At 46.8% G+C, this 25,578-nt stretch overlaps 1 protein-coding gene across 2 annotated transcripts in view; it reads left to right on the top strand.

Moving 5' to 3' along the window:
• NEDD9 (neural precursor cell expressed, developmentally down-regulated 9) overlaps window positions 1–17,555 on the top strand; it is a 183,064-nt gene extending 165,509 nt beyond the window's left edge. For both annotated transcript variants that reach the window (XM_040984141.1, XM_040984142.1), the window contains 5 exons: window positions 8,836–8,937; window positions 9,367–9,468; window positions 10,327–11,541; window positions 12,777–12,866; window positions 14,931–17,555. In XM_040984141.1, the coding sequence (XP_040840075.1) occupies window positions 8,836–8,937; window positions 9,367–9,468; window positions 10,327–11,541; window positions 12,777–12,866; window positions 14,931–15,440 (2,019 nt within the window). In that variant the 3' untranslated portion in view covers window positions 15,441–17,555. The remainder of the gene's footprint in view (window positions 1–8,835; window positions 8,938–9,366; window positions 9,469–10,326; window positions 11,542–12,776; window positions 12,867–14,930) is intronic.
• The last annotated feature ends 8,023 nt before the right edge of the window (window positions 17,556–25,578 follow it).

The raw sequence follows: 25,578 nt of genomic DNA, 5'->3' as shown, positions 1-25,578 counted from the left end.
TATGCAGCATCAGCTAGACAGTGAATGGGAATCTAAGAAATGGAAGACACCCAGCTCTCAAGTTGCACTTCTTATATGTGGAAACTTTCCTTGGAAGTACAGTCATCAGTCAGCACCCATGGGGGATTGGTTCCAGGATCACTCCTGCCCAGGTACCATATCTACATCACTTATATAGCTGGCAAGGTAGCGGCATCCAACCTGTGCACATTTTCCACACACTTTCAGAACATCCCTCATCACTTGTGTTACATTGTAATGCAATGTAAATGCTGTAGAAATTAGTTGTTATCCTGTATAACTAGGGAAGTCCTGGTAATAAAAGGTTTGCACGTTCAGTACAGATGCAATTTTTTTTTTCCCGAAATCTTTTCAATCAGTGATCGGTCAAATTTTTGAGTAGACATGGAGAAGAGATTGGATTAATAAAAGAAGCATGGCTAATGTATGTGGCTAGTGTCATCAACGTTAAGTAACAGCCTGGCTGCTGGATGAGCTGGCCCACTGCCCTCTCATTAGCAGGCCGGGTAACTCCTAACCCCTTACATGTAAGTCCATCCGCTCAACCATGAAATGCTGAGTGACGCTAGGTTCTCAGTAATGGTCTTTGCTAGAATTTTATGATCCAAATATCCTTATCTGATTTCCTTCCAAAATCACTGGGAAAAGTTTAATCCAATGACCTGATCTTAAAATGAGAGGGTGGGACAGTCAGCATTAACATAAATTTCAGCTTGGTAGCCAAGATTTAGCAAATCCTTAGCTTTCCTTTAGGATCCAGTCCAGCCTCCCAGCTAGCACCACAGTGTTCTGCAGAAGATGGTAAGAGCAGGTAGGGACATGGGGAGGCAGCCGGAAGGGCGTGCTGAGCCAGGGTGAGTCTGCATTTGACACATCAGGATCCTGTGTATTTGACAACTTCCAGAGAGTTCTTCATTAAGAATTCCTATCTCTGCTTTGTTACCAAGAGCAAAAGAACTCACCGTTTTCCACCCATGTCCCCCTCTTGAATCCTGGATTTGACAGAGGCCCTTGATAAGTCTGGCATTTCTCAATAGAACAGCCAACTTCAGCTCAGGCATGGAGGTCTACCACATGAGCCACCGCATCTTTCATCTCAGCTAAGCCATGTGAGGTCTCTGACTTACTGCATTTTTTGCATATATTTACATTTATTCATGTAAAAGGCAGAGGGACAGACCCAGAGAGACCTTCCGTCTTCTAGCTCACTCCCTAAACACCAGCAACAGCCTTAGTTGGCTCAGGCTCAAACTGGGAGCTCAGAACTCAACTTGGGAGTCTCCCAAATGGGCAACAGGGACCCATGAACTTGAAACTATCCTGTGCCCCTCCCAGGGGACACATCAGCAGGAAGCTGAAATCAGAGGGAAAGCTAGGACCCAAAGCCAGGCATTCCAGTATCCCACCAGTTAGGGGGATGTCTTATCCACTATGCCAAAGGCCTCCTCTCAAGAGCTCCACTATTTAGAAGAAAAGCAAGCCAAAAGCAACTGAGTCAGCCCCCACCCCCTCCTCACCCGGTCCCCAGAGTCTCATCTCTTACTTCCTTTTCCCCAGACCTACATATACCCTTTAGGGGACTGTATGGTCTCTCTAAAATCCAGATTTAGTGCTGAGTGCCCTGTTGGATTTATTTCAATCTCAAAAGAGCTCAGATGCTGTGTCTTTTACAGTTTTCACCTAGAGAGCATTTCAGTTCACGCAATACAAAAGCCGGCCCTGTTGCTGCCTCGCCTGTCCTGGGCTACGTCGGGCCTCGGCCAGAGAAAGACCTCTAGCACTGGAGGAAGCCGACGTCATCCCCATCATGTTCTTTCATGTCAAGCGTTTCTAGCTGCTCTTGGGCACCCGGCCAGTCCATAACTAAATATTGCTTTAGCAGTCACTCCACAAAGCCCTTCCTGAGCTCAGCAGGGGAGACACGCTAGGGATTTAACAATCGGGACACTGTTTGCATTGAATGGTTCACTGCCCAAAGCTGCCTCAAATGAAAGTGACCCAAGGGCCCCTGTTCCACTTCTGGGCATTCAGTTGGGATTATTTCCTCATTTGGGGGGAAAGGCCAGCTGTGATTTAGGTGTGCTTAGCCGAAGGCCAAGTTCTAGCCTAAAATCAAGCATCCGAAACGTCTCTGAAGGGCATTGCAAAAAATAGAAGGAAAACGTGTTCCCAAGTGCAAGAGAGCATTGGGAAGGGTTAACATTGGATGTGGCTTGGGAGGGTCTATTTTTAAGGCCAGACTCCGTTTTCATTATATTGTTGCTATGCAAGTAAATAAATGAGCTCACTGCTACACCCAAGCTGGACTGAGAGAATTTATAGAGAATTAATAAACCCAGAATAAGCTTCATGTGGCTTTTTGCTCTGGTCACAGAATAGCAACTGGTCATCTTGGATTTTTAGCAGACACAAAACTCCATCACTTCGCACTTTCTAAAAACCGAATTCCATTTTTGGTGGACAGATAGTGACAATGATGATGGTGCTTGCTTTGAAGGGGAAGGAGCTGGATGGTTCCGTTAAGACAGGACTCATTATAAAATCTAATGAATACAGCCGTGGCATTATTAATGCTTTCACTGGGCATTTAAATGAAATATGCCCTTTCCAACAGGAAGTTTTAGAAACCTAAATATTCTTTTTAATGCATGAAATGCAAGGATATGACAGTATCAATAAATCAGGGGGTGAGGGTAGGGTTAGGGAGAGACAGGAAGAAATCTAATTGTATTGTCCATGTATACCAAGAAAAATGCAGATAGACGCCTGCTAATCAGTGAGGGATGTTTATGAATTCCTGGGTACACACACTAGCCGGGTTTATGTCAGTACTCTAATAGCCAAGTCACAGCGGTGGCACTTTTTAACTTCTTGTCAATTAGCCATTCTGTTTCCTGAGCGCCACCCCTGATTGCCTGCTTCCTGAAAAGGCCTTTAGGGAGCACCATTGAAACTGATGGCGCATGTTCTGCCATCCAATGGCAACCCCACGCCAGTTACCCGTTCTGTTTCTCTCAAGCTTTCTTTCTAAGAGATCATCTTTTGGCATTCTTCAGTTTATTTGGCTTACCTGAAAGGCGGAGACACACAGAGAAAGAAACAACAAAAGACCCCCATCCACTGGTTCATTTCCCCAAGAGCTTGCAACAGTCAGGGCTGGGCCAGACCAAAGCTGGGAGACTGGAGCTCCATCTGGGTCTGCCTCGTTGATGGTATGGTCAAGATCCTTGATCCTGCTACTTTGCAGAGGACACATTAGCGGAAACACAGGCAGTGTTGGACGTCAGGTACTCGTCCGGCATGCAAGTGTTCCAAGAGGCATTTTCATTTAACCTCTACACCAAACATCCTCTACCAGTTCAAATTTTTTTTTAAGCTTCAGTTTTGTTTTTTGTTGCTGCTGCTGTTGTTCTTCATGGCTGCTGGTAGCATGTGGAAGGAGGGAGAGAGTCATAACAAGAGTGTGTTGGAGGAGGGAGATGAGATATTGTGATAAGTAGGGGAACAAAAGGGATCTGCCTTTCAGGACAGGTTGCCCCCTTCTTGCTGCCCCTGCTCTTGGCCTAGCTAGCCGCACATGCTGAGATGCTAAGGTTGTGACTACTGCCCCTGTGCTGCCCCAGTGCTGGGCACCCAGCCAGCCCTGCGTTTCAGAGGGAGAGAAGTAACCTCAAATGGAAGGGAGATGCGCTGAGCCCTTGGTGCCAGTAACACCAAGAAGTTTTCTTGAAGAAGATGTTGTGCTTCTAGACAGCCCAGGGAGGTGGCTAAGAGCCTCACCTTGTGGGGCAGTCTCCTTGACAAGCCCAGCCTGTGGTCTTTGACTGAAAAGGCGCGACCTGCTGATCTGAGAACTGCAATAAAATGCCCCCAGATGGGGGCCTCACCATCTTGCCTTGAGTCAATATCTTTATCTGTAAGCCTCATAAAAGCACACCATCCCCTGGGGGTTTCCACTGCAGTGTCTGAAACTATTGGGTGATAACTATAATCATGGCAGTGCTTGGATGACCACTATAAAATAATAACCCAAGTAAATCTACCGATGCTTATCAAAGACCAAAGTCTCTTGTCAATTATGACTTTGATCCAAAATCCCTGCTTGGAGCTCACTTTGAACAGACTTAAACTTAAGAATTAAATGTTTCTCTCATAGTTAAATCACAAAACATTATAAAAGCCAACAGCTTTGAAATGTGTGATAGCTAAAGTATAGCACAAACCCCAAGGGTCTCTCTTCTGACCCCCGACTCTCCCATGTGTTGGTTCTCTGCATTCCCCAGACCTCTCCACCTCCCAAACACAGACTCCCTCCTTTCTGATTTCAGCAGACCATACTCAGAAATCTATGAGACATGCCAAGACAGCTACGCTGGGGACCCCAGGAAACAGGTTCCAGGACCTCCCGTGGATGCTAAATCCTCAAATAGGCAAGGCTGCTGTGTAAAGTGGCACAGGATTTGCATAGAACCTATATGAACTTCCTGTGAACTTCACATTACTTACAACACTGGACGCAATGTGCATTCAGTGTAGATAGTTAGTGTACTGTGTTGTCTGGGAAATAATGACAAGAAGTTTGCACGTGTTCAATACAGATGCAGAATTTTTCCCAAATATTTTCAACCCACCTTTGATTGACTCTGTAAAGGACTGCCTGTGTCTGAAGCATGTTTCATGCTGCCAGGACCTGAGGTCCATGACATGTAAAGTAAACTCCATTAAAGTTGGTTTTATTGTTTTCTAAGTTTAGTTGTTTATTCAAAAGTCATGGTGACAAAGAATAGAGACCTTCTCTCTGCTGGTTCACTCCCCCAAATACCTGAAATAGCCAGGAGCCAAAACTTCACCTCAGGCTTCCATATGAGTGGAGTTCGGGGGCCATCAGCTGCTGCCTCCACAGCATGTTAGCAGGAAGCTGGCTCAGAAGTGGATCAGCCAGGGCTGATATGAGACGTAGGTCTAGTTTTCCTACAGATCCATGAGAGAAGCCCCAGTCTTGGAAATATTGATCATACCTTGCCAGGTCCTAGGCTTGAAGACTTCCAGTCTTCCCTTCCCAAATACACAGTCTGGGACTTTCCCATTGATTGATGACAATGTCATAGTGATTACAGTTGGATTTCTCACCAGACTGAAAATCCACCCCTGCAGCTGGCAGCTACTACTCCTGCTCCAGGACAGTCAGGGAAAATATGCAACAGCCTTGGTCACAGGTCCCCAGGCAGCTCCACCATGCAGCTGCCCCCACAGCAGTGCTAGAGAAGAAAGAGGACAGTTTGGTGATTCCAAAGCCAAAGCCCTTGCAACTGTAGATAAATACTTTGAATGAAAGTAATGTAGAAAAGAAGAAAGATAAATGGAGGGGAAAGGAAATTTTTAAAAATACTGACTCAATTTCATTGAGAAAACGAGTTTCAAAATGCCCTTGGTATAGCCAGTTCTGCAAAGGCCCAGGAGAATATTTGCAACATGATCTCCCCAAAGCAGCCCCTGTGCACCTCTTTGGCTGGGAAGCGCTCATGCTGTGCGGTGGACTTGTTTTTGTATCCTTGTGACGAACAGGACTAGAAAGACTCCATGAACCACAGAACGGGAAACTTGCAAGGTACAGTTCAGTCAGCATTTTCCTCTGAGGAAAGAACATACAGTTGGCATGAAAATGACCCAGGCATTGGGTTGAGGCAGAGCATTCCAGAAGCAGAAAGTTTTCCAGCTCGCCCGATGGCTTGGAGGCCACAGTGCAGAGCTCCGCGTGTCATGGACCCATCTGTCCAGATGCAAGAAGTTGGTCCCTTAGAAATACCACTGGTGGAATGTAAAATCGGGAATGCTGGAATTGGGGAAGGTTGCATTTTGCTGGCTTTTTCCCCTCTTGTGGTTTTTCACCATCTGTTTCTTTGAATGCATAAACAAGGAAAATGACTGGTTTGGAATGCAAAGTTTGTAAAAACCAGATGACCACAGGCATCCACTGAATGAGAAAGAAAGAGCAAGCTGGGCCTCTGTGACATTTGTCAGGAAGTGAAATGTTAAATACCGGGAAGCAGGAGTGCCCTCTGCCAGCACCAAGCTATGAAGGCAAGGAGGCGCTTGCCTTCCCACCCCCATGCCCCATGCCCCGCCATCGGAGGCTGTGCCTGCGTTAACCTCCCACCTGATGCCACCTTCAGACCCTGACACCAGCCCCCTTCTTCCCTGCCCTCTCCCTCTTTTCAAATGAAAAAAAAAAAAAAAGCAGTTCAGCAGGACTTCAGCATAACCGGCCTTAGCATTGTTCCTAAGTTGGCACCCATGAATGGAATCCACTCTTAGAAACTTAGAGACGACAAAAGCCACACTGTGAGCAGGTTCTATTGTAAAGCCAAACCAGAGCTATAAATAGAAGCGCTGATCAGATAGACTGGTAGAAGATCTTCATTGCTCTCCCAGACAATAAGTACAAAAAGAAAAAAACACAGTGTATTTTTCTTCAGCAAAGGCCATCCTGCTTTACAAAGGGACTGCTCTAGAAACTGCTGTGCCCTCTGGGCCAACATTGCTGCAAGCCTAAGCTCTTTTAGAGATGGTGGAGAGACTTACTGGCAATGCTGGCTGCATACTAATCTCATTTCTTTTACTCTCACTGTCAGAACTAACCAGTGATACACACACAGAGGATTGCAAGCCACACTGAACTGGGGTCCTAGGTCCCCCAGGGGAAACAGCTTTGGTGCATCCAGCTGAGTCGCAGCCCTTTCAGCATCAGACGACTTGGAGCGTTTTTTCACATAGTTTGGCAGGCAGCCTAACGCCACAGTTTTCATAGGAGAGAATGGGGAAAAGATGACAGTTCTCTGGGGAACAACCAACTGTTCCTGATTTGCAATGTCTGTTCTGAAAAAAACTGTTGTGGGCATCGTTTGAAGTGGTGCTATTAGTGATTTGAAGGGACGAGACAGCGGGATACAGTAGAAATAAGGTCCTGGCAATTTAGAAGCCCTCTGAGGATTAAGTGATCTGCTGTAATTAGTGAGAATGATATGTAGAGAGGGACCTGCATGGTGGCACAGTGAGTGAAGTCACCACCTGATATATCAGAATCCCAAACTGGAGTGTCAGTACGCATCCCTGCTGCACTTCCAATCCAGCTCCCTGCCCAGGCACCTGTGATTGCAGTACAGGATGCCCCAAATGCTTGGGCCCCTGCCACCCATGTGGGAGACCCAAATGGAGTCTTGGACTCCTAGCTTCAGCCTGGCCCAGCCCCAGCCATGGCAGCCATTTGGAGAGTGAACCAGCAGGTAAATTTTTTTTTCTCTCTCTCTCTCTGTCTGCCTTTACCACTCTCTCCCTATCCTGTCTTTCAAATAAATAACACTCTTTAAAAATAGAAAGAAAACAGGAGCCTGTCTGGGGGTATTCACGTCATCAGCATCAGTTCTGGTTGCCAGAGTGGAGTCTGCTACCTACTGGAAATGGGAAAATACCTGGCTACCTGCGAGCAACAGCTCACTTTATCTCCAGATTTCACATCTGCAGTTGCAACTGATCACTGGATGTTCAAGAAGAATATTGCATCTGTGCTAAACATGGTCAAACTCTTTTCTTGTCATTATCCCTTAAATGTACAGTACAATCTCACAAGATTTACAGAGCATTTACCTCCTATTGGGTATCACAAGTAATCTACACGTGACTCAGTGTGTTGAGAATGTGTGTGAAGTTACTTGCAAATGTCACCCTGTTGTATATCAACAACTTAAGCATCTTCAGGTTTGGGTACCTGCTAGACTTCCTGGAAACAGTCTTCCACAGGTATCAGTGAACCATCTATCTTTTGTTCCGTAAGCTAGATGGAAAGTCGCTGAAAGCTTCCGTAGACAGCACCCTATTTGAGCTTTGACTCTGTAAAAGTACTCTCCTGACCCGTGGAATTGTTGTTATAATCCTAATAATCATGGCAGATGAAGAGGCATACTCAGGAAAGTATGAGAAGAATTCTAAGAGGCAGAATTCTCTTTGCATTGTTTACAGATAATTTCAGAGCCTTTATTACAAAGCAGATTTCAGGGCCAGGCATTTGGCACCCCAGTTAAGGCTCCATTGCCCACAGCAGACAGCCCGGGTTTGAGTCCTAACACCACTTCTGATTCCAGCTCCCTGCTGCTGTGCTCCCTGAGAGGTGGCAGTGGGGGTCCAAGCACTTGGGTTTCTCCCACCTACGTGGGACGTCTGTATGGAGCTCTCTGCTCCTGGGCTTAGCCTGGTCTCTCTCTGACTATTGCTTCTCAAGAATGAACCACTGCACACATTTCCCCAGTTGTCTGCTAGGGGATCGGTCCCTGTCTCTCTCAAAACAAGTTAAATAAATAAGAAGTATATTTTGAAGTGGGAGGCTGTGTGTGCATATTTATGTATGGATAATACATATTAATGTATGTGTGTGTTTCAACTGGCTTTATATATGTGTATAATATGTATATTATGCATGCACAATGTATATACCATATATATATGTGTATAATTTCCATGTGCTTCTAGATGGATCAGCTAGGGCTTTCATGATTTAAGGATGAATTTCCCTTACATTGTTCACATCTGTTATGGGAATTAAAACTTTGAGATGACGCTGCTACCATGAGGAATGCTGACAGAGGTAGCTAGCAGTTAGTTTGGAAAGTTTTAACCCTCATCAGGTGATTCCTGGTCTTTCCTCCCTCCCTCCCTTCCTTGACTCTCTTCATCTTAAGCGGGAGAGATGTGCCTGACTGGGAAGCCAGGAGACTGGCTGGGGACAAAGGCCTTTGACACCTGTGTTGTTCTTGTCGACAGGTGGTAACCCCGGTGAGGACTGGCCAGGGCTACGTGTACCAGTACCCACCCCGATACCAAAAGGACGTCTATGACATCCCTCCTTCGCACAGCACTCAAGGGGTACGTACAGGAGCAGCCCTGGAGGCTGCAGACGTTCACAGAGGATCCACATTTCCCAGGACACTGTCTCTCCTGGAGCCACGTTCACTAGCGTTGTTCCAACTGTGCTTCCTGGACTTGCTTGATCAGGAAATCTCAGCCCTGCCTCTGAGAAGGCTCTTGTCGCTTTGTCATTTCAGCCATTTTATTCCAGCGAGTGTAAAATGTCAGTGGGACTCAAATAGCGGCAGTGTAGCTACTGCTATTAAGACCACTTTGATCCAAGCTAAGTCAGAGCGTCCAAACTTGAAAAACTGTGCACGGGCTACTGCCAAAGATTAAACCTTTACAGACCCTGACACGCAAAAAAGTAAAAGCCCTTAGCAGCCTCCCACCTGAGCAGCGTGAGCCATCTCCATCCCAAGTAACCCAAGCGCTTCTTCTCCTTAGGTCTATGACATCCCACCCTCAGCCGTGAAAGGCCCCGTGTTCTCAGTTCCAATGGGAGACATGAAACCTCAAGGGGTGTATGACATCCCTCCTGCTGCGGGGGTAAGTGTGCGGCCCAAACAGTGTGTGTGCGTGTGTGTGTGTGTGTGCGTGTGTGTATCAGCTGAGTGTGTGCGCACGTGAGGGGATGCATGCATGAGTGTGTTGGACATGTGTGTAAGCGTGCAGGTCCCTGTGTTACCGGTGACGCGAACTAGATGTGTGAGTGTGGCGGCAGTGTGTGCATTACAACCATGGGCGAGGATGAGTGGGGACATGTGTGTGAGGAGGGATGTGCGTGTTTATTGGGCTAAAAGAAGGTGAGACAGAGAGGGAGCAGACGGGAGGCAGCAGACGGGAAAGCGCAACAGTAGCGATAACGCTGCAGAATCAGCCAATGGGGCCCACTTCAAAGCAACGCGGAATACGCCGAGTGGATTGGAAGGGACGGTGATGGACTGGGTTTATCAGGTGCTTGTGCATTTCCCAGAAAGAACATTCTATAACTTCTGCAGAACGTATGTAAGCGCTCGCTCATCTGGGCCACTGTTACCCTCGAGTGTTGCTGCTCAGCAAATGCAATTTCCCTCATCTTACAGTCTCAGGGACTGTGTCTAAGACACCTAGGTGAGGACCCTTGGGTCTCCCACTGCTCACGCCAGCATGGCACAGCCAGGAAGGACACCCAGGAAGGGGCCAGAAGCCACTTACCTAGGAAGGATCTACAGGACAGTCAACCCTGAGACCAGGGGATGAAGACAAACTGTGAAAGAATGGGGTGTCAGGAGCAGTGCTGAGCCTGGAAAATTCTTCTGCTTAGTGGGTGAGGGGCAAAGCCGAGGGGCCGTAACCAGACCTGATTATCATGGGCTGCGTGTCCGTGTCCCCAGGAGCCAACTAAACAAATACTTGCTTTTTTAGGTCTATGCCGTTCCACCCTCTGCCTGCCAAGAGGAGGCTGGGTTCAAGGACAAAGAGTATGACTTCCCACCTCCTATGAGACAGGCTGGACGGCCAGAGACCAGGCCTGAAGGTGTTTATGACATCCCGCCGACAGGTGCCAAGCCAGCGGGCAAGGACCTCCACATGAAGTATAGCTCTGATGTTCCCGGGGCTGCGGAGCCCGCAGTGCACAGGCACCACCCACAGCTAGGAACCCCAGTCCCTCAGAATGACGCCTACGATGTCCCCCGAGGGGTTCAGTTCCTTGAGCCCCCAGCAGAAACTGTCGAGAAAGCAAATCCTGAAGAGAGAGAGGGTGTGTATGATGTCCCACTGCACAATGCCCTGGATGCCAAAGGCTCTCGGGACCTGGTGGATGGCATCAACCGACTGTCTTTCTCCAGCACAGGCAGCACCAGGAGTAACATGTCCACATCTTCCACCTCCTCAAAGGAGTCCTCATTGTCTGCCTCCCCTGCTCAAGATGAAAGGCTCTTCCTGGATCCGGACACAGCAATTGACAGGCTTCACCGGCTTCAGCAGGTCCTGGAGGCAGGCGTGGCTGGCCTGATGGCACTGGTGACCACGGACTGGAGGTGCTACAGCTACATGGAGAGGCACATCAATGAGATCCGTGCGGCAGTGGACAGGGTGGGGCTGTTCCTCAAGGAGTACCTCCATTTTGCCAAGGGAGCTGCGGCCAACGCCTCCTGCCTCCCGGAACTCATCCTCCATAACAAAATGAAGCGGGAGCTCCAAAGAGTAGAAGACTCCCACCAGATCCTAAGCCAAACCAGCCAGGACTTAAACCAGTGCAGCTGGTCCCTGAACATCCTGGCCATCAACAAGCCCCAAAACAAGTGTGATGACCTGGACCGGTTTGTGATGGTGGCCAAGACGGTGCCTGATGACACGAAGCAGCTCACCACGACCATCCATGCCAACGCAGAGGTGCTCTTCAGACTGGGCCCCAGCAGCTCACAGCTGAAGAATGGGCCTGAGGGCATCACAAACTCAACTGAGTATCCTCGCGGTGGCACCCACCTGCAGTCGCTGCCATCTGGTGAGCCCAAGGCCCAGACCCACAGTAAACCGCTGCCCCCCAGCATGGGCAATGACCAGGGCCCCGACTGCAGCAGCAGTGACGGCTCCGAGAGGAGCTGGATGGACGACTATGATTACGTCCACCTGCAGGTAAGGTGCCCGCCGCCCCCCATACGCACCCACACATCACAGCAGTCACGTCTGGGGAGATTAGCACTAACATCTGGGAGGCTGTTACCCGGGACCGACAAAGGGGAGAGAGTGACCCAGTGTGAACCCGAGGAGGTCACAGGATGGGTGTAATATGGTACAGCAGAAAAAACACTGTCTTCTAGGATTGTGTGGCCAACTTCTTTCCACCTCCCCAGGGTCTTTCCTTCATTTGCAGAGGTGGATTGGACTCCATTTATGTGCAAATGGGAACGGACTCACCAAACTGCATGGTGGGGCCTCCAATAATCACACCAATTCCAGCTTGTTAGTAACTTGCAGTAATGTTCACTGTCAAAAAAATTGGGAAGGAAGGAAAAAAGGAAGGGCAAATTTGCTGTACTACCAAGTTTCTAAGTTCCGCTTAATTTCACAGTGTGTGAGAGACATTGATTAGAATCCTTTCTTAGTCTTACCTAAAGAACCACTGGATATTTGCCAGTTGGTTTGGAACTTAACTGTGAGAATCTGCATGGTTGCAGTTTACCTTCTACAAAAGGAAATTTCACCCAGTTCCAAGCTGATCTAGGATTCTGACAACCCACTCTTCCACACAAGGCATTAAAACTCCCTACTGAGATCCGTTACTTAAAATTCGGTCTACCATCCCACGCTGCATGCTTAGTTAGGCCAATGGCCAAAGGTTGTACTGAGAACCGGCAAGCCACCACATGCCCGTGAGTGTGAGAGGGCAAGGAAGGATGAAGCCACACTTGATGTGGAAGGATGCGGGGAGAAGGGAGATGAGGGCAGTTGGCGTTCAGCTCACAAGTACAGTTAACTCGGACTAGAGATCTAGAGATGAATCCGACACTAGAAATGAAGTATGGACCACAGTGAGACCTGCATTTGCAAGTTTATGGGTTCACACAAATCTATGAGAAAGAAGACATTATTTCTTAAGGAAACTGGAATGGTACCATCAATTTCACCAAAGCTGGAAAGTCACAGCAGACAATGGGGTGCCCTGTATGGAAGCGGGTCTCAGCACTGAGCCGTGACCTACATGGTGGTCATGGAGGGATGGCCAAGATGGCAGCCCTATCCTCTGCTCATGAGGCCTACTAGCTGGACACGCAGCAAGTGGCCAAGGCAGTGGACAGCCAAAGAGCGTTTGGGTGTTTTTGCAGGTTGAAATGATGACACTGTATGCTCTTTATGTTGAAAAATCACAGGGAAAGGAGGAGTTTGAGAGGCAACAGAAGGAGCTCCTGGAGAAAGAGAACATCATCAAACAGAACAAGATGCAGTTGGAACACCATCAGGTACGTTCAATCAACAGCAATTCCTCGGTGTTGAAAAGATTTCCTGCTGAGAGGGGAAAGGTACAACTTCAAAAGACAATTTTGATCCTCGTAGCACACTGTCATAAACGGGCTCTGAGGCATATAATAGGGTGCAAGAACAAAGCAAAGGGTTTACAGCTCTGCTAATCCAGTTGGGTGTACCTGGATTACATCCAAATGGCAGGTTCTTTCAGGCTAAATCTGGCTATCTGCTTCGTGGAGGATTACTTGGGTTGAGGCTGTTGGTCTCCAAAAATGAAACCTGCTTAAGTTAGCCAAAGGAAATAGGTTTTATGGTAAAGCCACAGCAGGGAATTCAAGAACAGAAATTGAATTCAGCCAAACCTGATAAGAACTGGATGTGTGTTTTTTCTCCCTTTCTTGTGCCGCCTTTGCTTCTCTCTGGCAACCCGCTTCCCTCTGCCCTATTCAATAACATTTCCTCTGTGAGCTAACTTATGTAGCTCATAGTTTTGTAGCATCCATGAGTGGCCAAGCAGAACATTTTCTGCATGTGCACGTGGCTTTTCATCTCAGCTCCTGCTGCTGATGGCCAACCACCTTCTGTGATTCAACAGATTCCTAGAGGAAAAGAATCTAACGTGGGTTCTATCCCTCCCCTTCTCCTCCAACCCCAATCTCTCCATCTGTCTTGTCCATACTTCCCTGTGACTTGGCTGCTCTAGGTCTGATCCAATGATAGGAGGAGGAGCGGTTACAATGCTGTTAGACTCTGTCCGGGCAGGCCACATTCATCCAGCAGCTGGTCATACAAGTGGGGTAGATTATATTGTATGTTGCTAGGTCAAGAGCATAAAAGTTAAAAACTGAGGATTTGTAAGCATTTGAAGGCAAAATGGCATGCAGTGAGATGCAATGGCGTGCTGTCTTCAGGAAACCTGAGTTCTACGCATTGCTTTCTGATCAAACAAGTGACGTGAGCTTAGGCAAGTCATGTAAGGTCCCTGAAGTGCAGTTACTGCTCTACAAAATGGCAAAGTCTCCCCCCCCCCAATCTAATCAGATGATACATGGATGAAGATATTTTCAAAGACACCAATCCTAGAAAACATATTTCATTATTGTTAAATACCCTGGAATATCACCCTGTACCTGGCTGTGTTTTGCCTCGGTGTTTGGCCACGTTAGACTGCAGGGCTTTGGGGAACTTCTCCAATCTGCGGTGATTCCAAAGAGGAAGCCAGACTCCAGAGGAGAATCAAGCTGGCTGTGTGTACATTCCTCAGAGGATAAACTGAGTCAAGTTCTCCCTGCTTTAACTCTACCGTGCCTTGGACTGGGAGATGCAAGTCCTCTCACACAGATGTCCCCACTGGCAAACAGTGGTCCCTCCCGAGTCTTCAGTCTTAGGTTAGCTAGAAGTTATTAAAATCACAATGTAAATAATATGCCAGCTGGGGAAAGAGAAAGCAGAACCAACACTCTGAGTCTGATCACGCAAGAGGCTAAGCATTACTTAGTTCAGATTTCCTTAAAGCCGTTCTTGACCACAAGCACGCGTATGTGTGCGTGAAGGGTTCCTGTGCTGCTAGGCTACATCAGTAAGTCTCGATATTACAGGAGAAATGGGAAGGATCGTGCATCGCTTATTTTAACTAAGTGCTTTGAAACGAGCTAGTCAAGGTGTTCCTAAGGAAGGCACACACTTGGCGATTTGACAGGAAGAGCATACATTTGGTTTTCCCTAGCCACAACTGAACAATTAATAAACATTTACATAGAGCCCGCGGTATCCCAAACACTGTTGCAAACACTGTTTAAACACTAACTCATTTAACCTTCATAAAAGCGCAGGTACTGGGGCTTGGGTTTAAGCTTTTTGCCGCCTTGCAGGCAGACAGAAGAAACCGAAAGGATTCTTTAGGGATCATCTTTCCCAACAGCCCGGACTCGGCCATGACCTCACAGCTAAGAAACACCAAGAATGAAAATCCCTGTCTCTAACCTCCATCTGCAGGTTCGTGTCCATGATGGCACACTGCCTCGCCCTTCACAAAATGTACTTTTGTCTCTCCCTTTCAGCTGAGTCAGTTCCAGCTGCTGGAAGAGGAAATTACAAAACCCGTGGAGAACGACATCTCCAAGTGGAAGTGCTCTCAGAGTCTGCCAGCCACAAACAGCGGTGTGGGCGCGCAGGACAGGCAGCTGCTTTGCTTCTACTACGACCAATGTGAGACCCATTTCATTTCCCTTCTCAACGCCATTGATGCGCTCTTCAGCTGCGTCAGCTCGGCCCAGCCCCCGAGGATCTTCGTGGCGCACAGCAAGTTTGTCATCCTCAGCGCACACAAACTGGTGTTCATCGGGGACACGCTGACGAGGCAGGTGGCTGCCCAGGACATTCGTAACAGAGTGATGAACGCCAGTAACCAGCTCTGTGAACAGCTCAAGACGATAGTCATGGCGACCAAGATGGCCGCCCTGCACTACCCTAGCACCACGGCCCTGCAGGAGATGGTCCACCAGGTCACAGACCTATCGAGAAACGCTCAACTATTCAAGCGCTCTCTGCTGGAGATGGCGACCTTCTGAGAAGAAAACGGGGACGTAGGGACGGAGGGAAGGGTGGCTAAGGAAAACTGGAAATGCTGTCTGGTTTTTTGGTTTTTTTTTTTTTTGTAAATGTTATCTATTTTTGTAGATATTTTATATGAAAATGAAATATTTTAACGTTTCAAGGGTTAGACAACCTTTTAGAATTTCAGGGAGCTGGAGAAGAAAATCTCGTGTTCTTGTTTTCCCCTGTGTGGTTCTTGGGTGTCTATGGAAGTGTGCCGGACGGAAGCTGTACAGAAACCTGTCCCCGTGCCTGTGTAAGCATGTACATACATGTCTGTAGATGTATATCTGATACATTCCATTTTTCCAAAAAAATGAATTCAGAAGCACCTTTGTAAGCACCTCCTAATGCTGCACTTTGCATTTTTTTTGATTGAAAACGTATACTGGCTGGTTAGAATACTGCTGTCTGCACACTTGGCATCGCCTGGGCATGGCACTCACACCTCTGGGAAGCACGGTATGGTTTGCTTAACACAGAATGAGGCTTCTGTAGCTTACCCTTTCTTCCCTTTCCCCACACAGACGGCCCTGAACACAATATCACACACACACACGCCCAAAGAAACATGAAACCAAAGCCCTCTTGGAGCACTGATTCAGAAAGGATGTGTTAGTCCAAACTCCAATCTTTCAGGGGCTGCAGAGAGGAATTCCTGCACCGTCCCTCGGAGGCCCTGACTGCATTTGGGGCTGGGTTGTTGTGACACAGAAAGGAACAGTGACAAAGGAACACTCGTGGCCCTGCGGCTATTTGATCTTGTGAGTTATTCAGCCATAAGGTTTTCCAAAGGAGGTTTTTAAGAGTCGTAAAAAAACTGTGTTATTTGCTGCAGCATTTCATAAAGACACATCAGCCCACAAAAAGAGGGCAGGGGAGGTGTTGGGTGGGAGCTTGGTTCCATCTGCCAGTTAGAAGTAAAGGCCTTCCTGACAGTTAACCCTTGGTGCAGGTGCTGTAATCCCCACTGTCTGAAGGAAACAGCCCAATCTGGGCTCCCTGAACTTCAGCACAACCAACCCATACTCTTCTCTCATCACTTGATCCTGCACCCTCCTACAATGTCATCCATTCAGGGTGGAGTGTCGGGTGCAATGGGGCAGTGGGGAGGACTCTGCTTCGGATGCTCACATCCTGTGTCAAAGTGCCACTTCCAGCTCCAGCTTCCTGAATGCACACCCAAAGAAGCAGCAGCCGATGGCTCTAATAATTGGGTCCCTGCCATCCACTTGGAAGACCCTGATTGGTCCCAGCACCAGTTGTTGGGAGCGACTGGGGAGTAAACCACTGGTAGATGGAAGACTTCTCTTTGTTCATGACTTTCAAATAAATAAAAAATTAAAATTTTGAAGTCACATATGCAGATCTGACACTCGGAAACTGTACAGGGTCCTTGTGTCCTTTATAATCTTGTGTGTGAGTCCCAGTACCACCTCACATCTCATCAGATCACCCCCTCATGTGCCACTTTACACCTGCTGGTACTGCACAGCTGCCTCAAAGCTACCAGATTGATCATGAACAAACTAGTTCCCAACCCATGGGTCAATGGACTCATGATCAAGAAGCATATTAGCTATCATCGTCCAGCCTAATTCTTATTTAACTCTTATTATGCCAGACTATTTGGAAACATGTTTGTATTTCTAGTATGCTCCTTGACTGACTTAACTTTGTTCATTCTAGACAAACAAATCATGAAAAAGGAAAAAAAAAGAAGCATGCATGGTCTCAATATTATTTTTTTAAATGAAAATTGTCCCAGAAGGTGTTTTTCAAAACCACTGCTCTTGTAATTCTCAAGGTTCTCCTCTTTGAAAAGAATATAAGAAGTTCCGTGGTGCCGTGGCCAGCGAGTGTGTGCACAGCTCAAGAGTGGCTGAAAATCAACACTTGATCTTAAAACGTGTGTCCTTGGAGATGTCTTTGTTGCTATGTGCATTTCTTAGGCAATGACAGACTTGCTCAAAACAACGTGGTGACAGTCGACATTTTAAAAACCAAAACATCCAATCTGTATTTCTCTCTGCCGTTTTGTATCTTGAACCCATTTGTAAGTCATTAAATTTTAGATGTTTGTTTTCATAGCCACTGGGTTTTCTTTTCCACTTTTGTCTCATTGCCACAATTTAATGTTAACTTTTTTGATAAAAAGTTAGATGAGGGTTATTATTCAATTTAAGGAAAATTGAATGGTATTTGTTCATACACACATCACGTCAGCATGTATTTGCATTTGAAGAAAATCCTGGAATCTGTGCATGTTACAAAATTCAGGTATCTGGAACAAGGCTTTTCACCCTAAAACCACTTCTCCTTTCCTAACCCATTAAGTCCCAAGTTTTCAAATCTGCAAGTTTTAGTGGCATAATATTTATTTCAAAGTTACCGTAAGTATTGCACTTAAGCCTTTGGGGTTGGGAAGGGGGAGGAACATAATGGATGTGATTGCTGTTATACATACAGCTTTAAGTCAAATGAAACTTCTTTAATCATTCTGGGATAAACATAAACCAATGAGTCAAAGCAACTACATTCACTGAAAATAAGATCTGAAGGCAGGCAAATTATTATCTCCATGCTTCACTTAGTCTTTCATTCCAACTATCCCAGCAAGTTCACAAAGTATTTGCATACACCTTGTATCACTTTTCCCTTATAAATAAGCAATCACAGATTTTTAAAAAATAAAAATGTCAATATATTTTAAGGGGACATCATCTAGTATTTTAAACAGTGGTGCTAGAACAAGTGGATCTTTCAGTGTGAAAAAAAGGATGAACGCAAAAATTTACTCAAATGGATCATAACCTAAATGAGAGCACTTGTAAGCTCTACAATTTCTAGAAGAAAATGCAGGGCAAAACATTTGTGATTTTAGACAAAAGTTATATAAGTAGAACGCAAAAACTCATAAAAAATATTAATTGAAATTCATCAAAATTAGTAATTTTTACTCCTGTGAAACAATTCACAAAGCAGTCACTCACAGAACAACAACAAAAAATCTGTACCACATACATACATACATACATACATATGGTACATACCTGTACCATAGCCACGGAGTGATACAAGAATGAGGAGACAACTCATTTTTCTTTAAATTCGCAAAATGTGTCATCAGAATCCTCATAAGAAGACACAAATGGACAAAAAGTGAATGAACTAAAAAGCACAGCAAGAGAACCACAAAAGTAGAAAGATGAGCCATTCGCAAGGTTGGAAAGAAAGGAGAGGAAATAAAATTGTTACACGTGGGTGAGACTGTCCAATGTTCAAAATCTTGGAACACGGATTAGCTAAAAACTAAATCTGTGTCTACATGACTCAACAACTCCTTTCCTAGGTGTTTCCTCGGAACGAAGAGCTTTGGTTCATAGACTTACGTAAGAAGACTTAGGACAGCTCGGTGTGCAATAGCAAAATCTAGAAACAATACTTATCTTTGTTCATAAATGAAATTATTTGTATACTTGTACAATGGAATATTACATAGGAACTTTAAATGAAACAAAGAATGGAGAGTAAAAACATGATATAAAAATGATTTTTAAAAAGTGTACATGTACCATTTCCCATTTAATCAAAATCCAAGAAAACGCAAATGAACCTATGGTGACAATAAACCTAGCTGTGGTTGCCCGGAGAAGTGAGTAGTAGGGGGGAAGGAATCCTAAAGAACCTCAGAAAAGCTTGAGAATGTTCCAAATGCCCGCTTGGTTGTGGTGATGGTTTCACAGGTATCTGCATGTCAAAACTTGTGTAATTATGTGTATAAACACGTGTGCTTTTTCCTCTATCTTCGTAAATGTTTAAAGGAAATGATGCAGACACTCCCACTTAAAGTTAGAGATTCTCATACTGGATTTGTAAAGCAAGAGTAAGCTGCACGCTGCTCTCAAAACACACCTCAAATGAAAACACAAGGGGATAGACAGAAATGTGTCACATACCTCCTACTTAAAAGCTACAGGCCAGTGGTGTAGCTCAACAGGCTCGTCCTCTACTTCAAGTGCCAGCATTACGTCCCAGCTGCTTCACTCCCCATCCGCTTCCCTGCTGGTGGCCCAGGAAAGCAATGGGGGCCGGCCCACCGCCTTGGGACTCCACACCAACACGCAACACCCAAGAAGGCTCTGAACTCCTGGCTTTGGATCAGCACAGGAGTGAATCACTGGATGGAAAATTTTTCTCTCTCTTTACCTCTCCTTCTTTCTGTAGATTTCCCTTTGAAGTAACTAATAATAATAACAATAACGATAATAAAAAGCTAGAACAGCAAAACAGACAGAGAAACATTAGCCAGGTTGAAGCAGAGAGGGCCATTCCAGGAAAGAGGAGAGGACAGACTGACGGCAGAGGGACACCTGGAGACGGATGACAGGAAAGCAGTGGAGACAACGCTGTGCTGCTGCAAAGACCAGACACCCCAGCAACACTCAGTGAGCAGCAACCAGGAAGGAAGGGGAGTTCACCATCAGCTCAGGAAGTGAACCCAAAAAACTGCCCTTCCTGCTGGTTTGTTTGATTTGACGAGGAGCAGACACAGGCAGTGCAGGAAGAGGGTAGATTTCAGAGCCCAGTTCCCACCCTAGATCCGAATCAGGCCCCATTTTGTGTAGGAAGGCAAAGGCTATGGGACAGGACTGCACATGCACTGAGCTAGAAGGAACTCATATCTGGCTCAGTGAACTGCAACAACATGGCATCCTGCAGGTTCCACCCAAAATAGATCCCGGCAGCCCTCAGAACTGATGGCCAGCAGATCGAGAACTCTATGAGTGGCACACCGGACACCATTTTGTGGAGTGTGGCAAAGGCTTTAATACTGCAGGGACAACAATGAGCTGGGTATGCACTGAGCTGGGAGCAAACTCACTTTCAGCTCAGTGCATTTGACTGGTCCCACAGGGAAAATAATACTGACATTGCCATCTTTTTAAAAAATATTTATTTATTTTATTGTAAAGTCAGATATACAGAGAGGAGAGACAAAGAGAAAGATCTTTCTTCTGCTGATTCACTCCCAAAGCAGGAATAAACTCTGTGGGGGGAGGAAGGGACTTAGGGATGGGGAGTAAGTAAAATCCCTAAGGAACTGTATCATAAAATAATAGTAGTAATAATAATAATATGGAAAAAACTAGAATAGCTATATCATTAACAAACTAGAATTCAAAGGGCAAAAAGAGGTATCACGTGATCAACTCACAAGGAAGATGAAGCACCTACAAATGTGCTTGCAGCCAATCATAAAATGCACAGCACACGGCAAAGAACAGAAAATCTGTAACGCTCAGTGACAATGACAACCCCTGTCTCTGAATAACAAGCAGACAAGTGAACAAATGAGATCAGGAATCACTGGGGACCATAAACGTTCCCTCCACTATTGGTTGGAACGTAAGCTGGCACAACCATTTCTGAAAGTTTTGGGAGGGCCCAGCATGGTAGCCTAATGGTGAATGTCTTCACCTTACCTGTGCCAAGATCCCGGTCGGGCACTGGTTCGTGTCCCTGCTGTTCCACTTCCCATCCAGCTCTTTGCTTGTGGCCTACGAAAGCAGTTGAGGACGACCCAAAGCCTTGGAATCCTGCACCCACGTACAAGACCCAGAACAAGCTCCTGGCTTTGAATCAGCTCAGCACTGGCCGTTGGGGCCACTTGCAGGGTGAACCAGTAGATGGAGGTTCTTCCTCTCTGTCTCTCCTTCTGTCTGTGTATCTGCCTTTCCAATCAAAATAAATCAATCTTAAAACAACAACAACAACAACAAAAAAGGATTTGGGTAATCCTTGTAAAGTTAAATGCAACCTTTCCAAATAACCCAGCAATTCCAATCTTAATTATTTATCCAAGCAAAATCAAAACATGTGTCCATGACACAAAGGGGTAAGTGCTACGTTCACCATCTTACCAACTTTAAACAACATGATGCCAACAGGTGGCTGGACAAGTACATTCACCCAACGGCATATTACATAGCAATAAAAAGTGCCATAATCATACATGGACCAGCATGGAACTCACAAACCATCCTGAGTAAAAACCAGGCCAACAACAACAACAGAGAGCATGGATGTGCAGCTCTGGAAGTCAGGAATCTAACTTGTGGCCACACAACTTGATCAATGATCTGAGCCCATGGAGAGGGGTCGAAATTGCCTGGAAAGAGGAATATAGGAACTTCTTGATGTGGTGGGTGTTTTTTCTAAGAGCACACTGGCCTACCCACTAGACAACAGGCATACTTGGCTGCCAAGCACCTGCAATGTGACTAGATGGGCTGTGGAACTGATCTTCAGTTGAGTCCATTTGAATTGAAATAGCCACATATGGTCAGTGCTACTTAGACAGCAATATATGCCTTGATGTTTATGTAAAATATGTAAATGTATGTGTTCATCAAAAGTTAAGTAGACTTGAGTGATGTTAAGTCACTGCTCAGGACACCTGAGTGTCTAGAATCCAGCCCTGCCTCTGTTCCCAGTGCAGCCCTTGGCAGGCAGCAGATGAGGGCTCAAGTCCTCGACTTCTGACCATCCACATGGGAGACACAAACGCAATCCTGGCTCCTGGCGTAGGCTGGCTTAGCCCTGGCAAATGTGGGCATTTGAAGAATAAACCAATGGATGGGAAAAATCAGCCTCGTCCTCTGCCCATGCCCTCCCCACTGCAAATCAGGAAAAAACTAAAATCCACTAAAATGCTAACTATCAGGCCTGATGTAATAACCTAATGTCTAAATCCTCACCTTGCACACACTGGGATCCCATGTGGGCATCGTTGTGTGTCCCAGCTGCTCCACTTCCCATCCAGCTCCCTGCTTGTGCCCTGGGAAAGCAGGAGAGGATAGCCCAAAACATTGGGACCCTGCACTTGTGTGAGAGATCTGAAACAAGCTCCTGGCTCCTGGCTTCATAGCTCAGCCCTAACCATTGCGGCCACTTGGGGAGTGAACCAGCAAACAGATCTTTCTCTGTCTCTCCTTCTCTCTGCATATCTGCCTTTTCAATGAAAAAAATAATAATAATAAAATAAATCTTTAAAATATGTATGATAAAAAATATCTAAAATAATTGCATTTTATTGTATGTAAACCTTACCTAATAAATTTGATTTTTAAAAGAGGGGAAAACTAGCACTTTTTCCAATCAGCCTTAATGTCAACACACAGATAACACTGAAGGACCCACGGGGGAAAAAATGAAATTAGTTTCCTAGGTCTCTTGGGTGCTATGACTGCTTCAGAGTCGGGACTAAGCTAGTTTATGACCCATCCTGAAAACAAACGGAATTGTCTCACCCTCTAGTCAGTAAAAGCCTGCCTGGGCACTAGCTATTGCTCATGAACCACAGCCAGTCTTCCTATTTTTTTTTTTTAAGTGTTATGATGGAAGAAATGCTGTCATTCACCAAAGAACATAAAAAGCAACACAGACTCACTTGTTTGTTGAACACCTCCTGATCTGGTCAGAGCAGGTGGATCCGCTGCACCCTTCGCTAAGACAGCAGCTGGCCCAGCCCCTCCGCCAGCATCGCTGTGCGCTCAGCCGTGCACTGAGAGCTCACAGGACCCGAAGAGCGAGACTCGCTTTCCTGCCTCTTTCTGTAGCATAAAGCAACATCTGCTTTGAACAAAAAAAAGACAGAGTGTAAACAAATGCCCAATGCAAAAACTTACAGGTGCAGAGGACGGAAGACATCGGAGTGATCTGACAATGCAGTGAGGGTGAAGAGACTGGCAAAGGAGGGAGGCTCAGTGGAGGTGAGCCAAGAGGGGCCCTGGGATGCTCCCCGCTCTCCCCTTCCTTCCCACCCCCATGCTGGGGCACTGGCACCCCATCCTGTTACACCTGCATCAGAACAGGACGTGCCAAATCGTTGTGAGCTTTTGCCACCGCATTGCATCTTTCCAAAGGCAAAAAGCAGACAGAGTAGAAGGCGGGGGAGGTGATGGAGGCTGCACGGACCACAGAAGCCTGAAAGGGAGGAGACGCAGGGAGGAGACAAGAGAAAGTGGAGCGGGCGAAGGGAAGACATGGAGTGCAGCACAGGAGATGACGGGAAGACGCTGGACCACGCAGGGTGACTGGAAACAGCAATGGAATGTTCATGGCCTCAAGCTTTCCCATCCAGACAGTTGATGGAAAAAAAAAAAAAAAAAAAAAGCTGAGACCAATTTCAGGAGGTACAGTCTCCATCAAACGAAACCAAATGTTTCCAGCACTGAGGCCTCGAGAGACCACCTCCCCTGAGCTTTTGCTACCTCCATATTGCTGGGTGGCTGGGTCAGCCTCGCAGGTCTGGCCCAGGCACCACCCCAACCCTCCAGCCAGGCCCCTGGAGCTCCCAGGCCCGCCTGGAGTCCTGAACATCGATCCAGGCTACTGTTTCTCACTGACAGATATTTCAAACAGTGTTGAAAATTGTACAGATACAAGACTCCGAGCTTGCCTAAACTAACTGACTTCCCTCCTGCGTCTCCCACAGGAAAATGGCTTCTCCATTCCCCTTTCGTCTTCCAATTCGTCCTCCACTCTAGAACGTTTCTCTGGCCCACCAAACCTTTCTTCTTCCTCCCTCTTCCTCGTCATCCTCTCTGCCTTTCATCTGACACGCAACAAACAGAGCAACAAAACAAATGACATGCCCTGGTTCCGCAGCATTTGGGAAATACATTTCAATATTCTTTTCCCCAAACTTGTACTCTTACTAACATATCAGTCATTTATTTATTCTGCAAGTGTCTCAAGCACCTGCTATGCACCTGGCACTGTTCAGCCAAAAAAAAAAAAAAAAAAAAAAGATACGTGACCCACTGCTGGGAGAAAAGCACCTTATACAGTTGGCATTTGCTGGGCATTCTGGGCCTGGTTGATGCCAAATTTGTGTTAACTACACCAGTGTGCCTGCATAGTTGCCTATTCTAGGTTTTTGTTTGGTTTTGGATATTTGGAGGGCAGACACTGGCACACCAGTAGACAGGGTCTGGGGACCCGTGCACAAATGTGTGTGGGCCCTGGGTAGGCAGGCAGGGCTGAAGGCTGGCATGACACAGCAGCGCTAGAGGACCGGGCTTGTGGGCATGGGGGGTTGTGGACTGCTCAGGAAAGGGATACCAGCGCTGTGTGGGGGGGAGGGCTGCTAAGGAAGAGTGTGACAGGTGAGGAGTGGCTTCTGGACAATGTCCACCAACCAGGCTACTGCACTTGCAGCTAAACAAGGGGGTCCAAACCAGGTAGTTTAAAAGGAAGGAAAGGAAACCGAAGGACCTTTTGGGGACAAACCAATTTGCCCACCCACGTGGGAGACCTGAGCTGGGCTTGTCGGTATCAACCACCATCCACCAATGTACTTGAAAGCCATGAAATGGAGGCCTGCCTGACAAGGCTTGACCACAGAACCCACCATTGAGTTTCATGGTAGGCTGGGCCATGGCACTAGCTGGCACATGAGAGAACTAACTGGGCATGAGAGCAGATTCCATAGGGGATCACGGGTTCGCCTCTGTAGCTCTGCCATACCAGCTGGTTTGCTCGAGGGCTGGGCTGATGATGGGCTGAACTAGGCAGGAGCATGGAACTCACCAGCACTCATGAGTACTGGGGTTGGGAACAGGCTGGGCTGGTCTAGGCTGTAGCAACTGCAGATGCATCCAAGAATTGGGTGTGGGACAAGCTGGGCAACAATATCCACCAGCACACACATAGACCGATATTGGAGGTAGGGGCAGACTATGCTGGAGTAAGGACCTAATACCTGCTGGCATGTGTGAGATCTGGGTCTGAGAGTGGGCCCAGTGGAGGAACTTGGGGAGTTCCCCTGATGGGTCACTGCTCCCACTGGTAAGCACGTGAGTTAGGGCTGGATGTTGGTCAGCAGGTGTATGGGTTGGCTGTGGGGGTGAGGACCAGGCAGGAGTAGGCCAAACCACAGCATACTGATATGCATGGGAGCCAGAATGTGGTGCAGAACATGCTGGGCTAGACTGGACTGTCACATCTATCAGTTTGCATGAAAGCCAGGGATGGGGGCAGGCTGGGCAGGGCTAGGCTGTAGCATCTATGGCAAAGGCCAAGCTAGATGATGGGCTGTGCTGGGCT

This window comes from Ochotona curzoniae, unplaced genomic scaffold (genome assembly GCF_017591425.1).
Source record: "Ochotona curzoniae isolate NIBS_2020 unplaced genomic scaffold, NIBS_Ocur_1.0 contig_4064, whole genome shotgun sequence".
NCBI lineage: Eukaryota > Metazoa > Chordata > Mammalia > Lagomorpha > Ochotonidae > Ochotona > Ochotona curzoniae.
The sequence above is the reverse complement of the archived record's forward strand: the minus strand, read 5'-3'. Positions and strand labels throughout refer to the sequence as shown.